The sequence below is a fragment of the Gavialis gangeticus genome, unplaced genomic scaffold (genome assembly GCF_001723915.1).
Source record: "Gavialis gangeticus isolate Ggan-Ray unplaced genomic scaffold, GavGan_comp1, whole genome shotgun sequence".
Classification (NCBI taxonomy): Eukaryota; Metazoa; Chordata; order Crocodylia; family Gavialidae; genus Gavialis; species Gavialis gangeticus.
The window spans coordinates 168,844,237-168,848,749 of NW_017729032.1; the positions used below are offsets into that span (position 1 = coordinate 168,844,237).

A 4,513-nucleotide genomic window follows, 5' to 3' on the forward strand; every position below is an offset into this window, starting at 1 on the left:
ATATATATATATATATATATATATATATATATATATATATATATATATATATATATATATATATATATAGTTACCATACATCCAGGTTCTCCCATGTTAAATTTTATTTTTATAAACTGTCATTTTCCTGATTTTTACCCTGCTTTTCACCTCTTCATAATTTCTAAAAAGAACTGTTAAAAACTAAAAAACACTTAGCAGTATGAGTGATTACTGTCAACTTTTTACAGAACCAACCTGTTTGCAAAACACATGAATCCATATTAGAATAACCTGACAAGAAATAAAAGATACCTTTCAGTATATGTTGTTTTTCATCACATTGTTCCTTGGGACCCTTTCCAGATGCTATTTTAACTCCCTCTGCATTAACAGTTGCCATCATGTCCATTATCATCTGTTCATCCTTTCCCCAGAAAATCTATATCCATAGAATCAAGAGTTAATCTTTTGAAGGAAGAACAAAAGAAATGGGTTCAGGAAAACCTTAACTTATTTTTTGCTGAAATACTTCGAACAAGTATCTGAACAGGAGGTAACTGAATCCTTTGTAATTTGCTGAAGACATTTTTTTTAGAAAGAGAAAGAAAAGTTCCACATCTTGTACATTTGTGGGCACTTAGCAGGTTCAAGTATTATATTATTGAATGCTGGTTTACCAATACATTGCTTGCTTTTAAAAAAATATATTATTCTGAATTAGGTGCCTAAACTCAGGTAGAGTACATTCTGCCTCTAACAGGGGCTGAATTGTAAAATTTAAACTGACATTTCCCTCTACCCTGGATTTCATCTATTCGGAGATCTGTTCTGCTCTGATCCTGCCTTACTAGTCTTCACCTTTTTTTCTACTGCATGTTTCATACCCACATACACTGAAGAAATTTTTTAGTATATCACTTTAAAATGAGTTCTTAAGAGAGCATTATCTAGTTAGTCGTCCACTAGTGATCAAGTACACTGTACATCTATTTTAAGAGGAAAAAAAACCCCTTCAAACTGCAAGAAGTGGGGAACACCAATGTCTTCTGTTACCTCCCTTCCCTATTCTTTCAGTCATTTAACTAAATTAGTGTCAAAATCAGCAATTCAGGTTTTTACTCATATAGGTGGTCCTCAATTCAAGATTGCAGGCAAATGATCAAATTTGGGACTGTAAGTTCTAAAGGAACTGGTCTCTAGGTGGAAGAGCAGCATCCATGCCTATAGCACTATAGAAAGAATAAAAAAAGATACTTACACTACACGTGGATTTAAAACGTGTGGTTTTTAGACTGCTGTAGTTCAAAACACCAGTCCGAAACTGCTGACATTTTAGAAGTATGCAGCCATGAAGTCTACCTTCTTTCAGTTTAATCCATTGCCTTTGAGTATTACATATTCTTTTAGTGGCCCACATCCTCTGCAAAGCAGCTTGTATTTCCAGATGATACAGAACTTAAAATGAATGTATTTGGAGCAGGGTCATCTTACTGCCACAGACATATGAATGACTTTGCTGTTAGACATGGATCATAAGGCACACTTCCTACCATCCAATAACAAACCACTCGCCTAGTTAAAAACATTAAAAAAGGTACAGATTAAGTGATCAAAATATAGTTCCACAGTAAGGCCCTAATTCTGCAATGAGATCCATATTTCTTTGGGATTATATTAACACTTGTAGAAATATTTACTCCAGAAATGAAGCACCTATAGGCAATAGCAAGGAAACTTCAACTGGCTCTCTGTAATTTCTCTGGTTCCTAAACTGCCATGAGCTGGTCAGTATTTTTATATACCTTCATAAACTCACTGCTTTATGCTTAAGTCCATAAAGTTCATGCTTCAAACTAACCAGGGCCAAGCAAAACTTAAAAACAAAAACTGAAAAGCACAAGAAAGGCTCATTATAGCTACAGCAAAATCTGGTTAGTCACTGGGACAGATTATCAATATGGTGTTACTAGTTAATTGAAGCCAGTCCAACTGATTAACAGATGACATATTAGCCAAAGTCTTTGTTTAGCAGTCATCTCCAGATGTATAAACATAATACTAATGGTCATATTGGAATTCACGCATTACTTCTCAGCTTAAAAAGGTACCCCCTGTAGAATCTGTCAAGCTATCTAAAGATCACAGAACCATAGAAAATTAGGGTTGGAAGGGACCTCAGGAGGTCATCTAGTCTAATCCCCTCCTCAAAGTACATCCCTACACCCCAGCCAAGGCTTTGTCTAGCCAGGTCTTAAAAACCTCGGAAGATGACGATTCTATCACCACTCTGGATAAACTGTTTCAGTGCTTCACCACCCTAATATCCAACTTAAACCTCCCTTGCTGCAACTTGAGACCATTGCTCCTGGTTCTGTCTTCTGAGAACAGAAAGCAGCTTAAGCAGCCTTTCTAGCCCACCTAAACATAGATGAAACAGTTGATCATTTGCAAGAGTTATCATCTATTCTGGTGATGAGCTTATGCAAAAGTGAAAAAGCAAAAATCTTTGCTTATTTCACTTCTTCATAACCACATTATTCTTACATGGCAAGCAAGCACTCTGACTTTTTTGTAGCAAAACACTGTATTTTAAGATTTTGTCAGCAGTCAACAATTTAGAATGCATACAAGACCTCTGCCTGCAAACTGTAATACATTGTTTCTAAATGTTAAAAATCATTTTCATTGTTTCAATGTGGCATTTAAAATATATTTTACAAGAAGTTTAAAATAGCTTGGCTTCCTGGGATCACAGACAAAGCAAGGCATGCATTTGAAAGCTTTTCTAACTTCATCCCAACGATAATTGGTCCAATCAAAGATATCACTCTAAGAAATTCTTGCTTGTCACACAATTTCTGGACTGCCATGGCTACACACAAAATTTACCTTAAAACACTGAAAATACAATTTTAATTAGGGGGGGGAAAGGGCACCAATCCTGCAAACCTCCATTTGCTGAGCTTCTTTCCACCAGTAGTCCCACTGACTTGAACTCAATGTTCACATGCAGACTATTCATGGCATCTGAGCCTAAATCAGGAATTTGCAAGACGGTGGTATGTTAGGTCCCTGCTACACATGACATCTATAACATGATTAACTGGTTAATTGTGCAATAATTTTCAACCATCCACACATGCACAGTAATAATCACACAATTAACTGGTTAATCACACAAAAAATGTAGATCAGCCACATATGCAGCAAGGTGCTTATCATGTGATAAAAATGACTATCCAATCAAGATCCAGCTATCTATAAAGTTAGTGCTTGAAAAATATGTACGAAGAATTTTTCCAACTATGTGAGTTGATTTAATAAAAGATATTGGATTTACCTGTCTGCCTATGTCCTTAGACCAACATGGCTACAACTTACACCCCTGAAAAGAAGTGTAACAACTGTATACCTGGTTTCTATCCAGCTTTAATTTGAACATGTAGCAGGGTTCCTAGGCACAGACATTTTCAGAGCTACCCAGTAATCAGTGGGTCCATCTACCCAAGATACTGATTGCACAGTAGCCAAAAAATCCTGCGCAGTAGCATGGCACAGCACAGACAGTGCCAACACACTACTGTGCAGTATTAAGCTACTGCACAGTAGCATAACTTAAAAGATGCTTGGTAGTGCTACTGCACAGTAACTCTGGTTACTGTCCATTTATTTAGTACTAAATAAATGTTCAGTAACAACTGCACCATAGTGTCTTGTGTAGACGTGCCCAATTTATCGGTAATAAATACAGCCCCCCAGACTATGGGCATGATCCAGCCTCACTGAAAAGGCCCTTCTGGCACAGTTACCAGGTTAGGGACATTTAGTCTGGGTGGCAGCAGCTGGAAGCCTCCCATAGCCAGGGGGCTGGGGCTGGGGCAGGGGGCGGCGCCCCTGTCCCCTCTGTCTGTGGGAGCCCCGCTGAAGAGCAGAGGACAGCAGCGCAGAGCAGAGCCGCTAACAGCGACCCCTACCAAGCGGGGAGGGGAGGGACGGTTGCTAGGAAACCGCGCAGGAGGTTGGTAACGGCCGGGGCCTTCAGCGAGCAGGCGCACTCCCTCCTCCCTCCGCGTGACGCAGCGCTTCTACCAGTGGGAGGGGTCGTCTCCCGGCAACAGTCGTCCCCGCCCCACAGGCTGAGCACCCGGGCTTGCGACGTACCTAGTGTTCTAGGATCTCGAGCAGAGGCACCTCCCGCGCCCAGCCAGCCGTCCCGCCTCCCCGAAACCCCGCGAGATCGCGAGTGTGTGCGCACGCGCGCGCAGGGACAGTTGTAACCGGCAGCAACGGAACGCGGAGGGGGGTGGTGTTTCCAGCTGCTTCGTGCACATGCGCAGGGACAAGAGTTTCTTTGCCTGCCCTGGCACCCAGGAAAGACGCGTCTGTTGACACGAGTCTTGAAGCACAACTTCCCTTGCCCCCCCAGCTGTACCACTTGGGAGCATCCTTATCAGGGATCCAGGTTTTCTCTGGTTTAAAAAAAAAAATCGCCAATTTTTGGGTTAAAAGTAGTAACCCAAAATCCCCATTT

At 40.7% G+C, this 4,513-nt stretch overlaps 1 protein-coding gene across 3 annotated transcripts in view; it reads right to left on the reverse strand.

The window, feature by feature from the left end:
• Positions 1 to 4,215, reverse strand: part of PNPLA4 (patatin like phospholipase domain containing 4) — a 47,353-nt gene extending 43,138 nt beyond the window's left edge. Inside the window, exons 1-4 of one of the 3 annotated variants that reach the window (XM_019525346.1) lie at positions 4,144 to 4,215; positions 2,932 to 3,015; positions 1,241 to 1,554; positions 295 to 421 (exon numbers count right to left, since the gene is read on the reverse strand). In XM_019525346.1, the coding sequence (XP_019380891.1) occupies positions 295 to 421; positions 1,241 to 1,399 (286 nt within the window). In that variant the 5' untranslated portion in view covers positions 1,400 to 1,554; positions 2,932 to 3,015; positions 4,144 to 4,215. Of the gene's footprint in view, positions 1 to 294; positions 422 to 1,240; positions 1,555 to 2,871; positions 3,016 to 4,143 lie in introns of all 3 variants that reach the window. The other 2 variants (XM_019525347.1, XM_019525348.1) reach the window with 2 other exon arrangements.
• Positions 4,216 to 4,513: the final 298 nt, after the last annotated feature.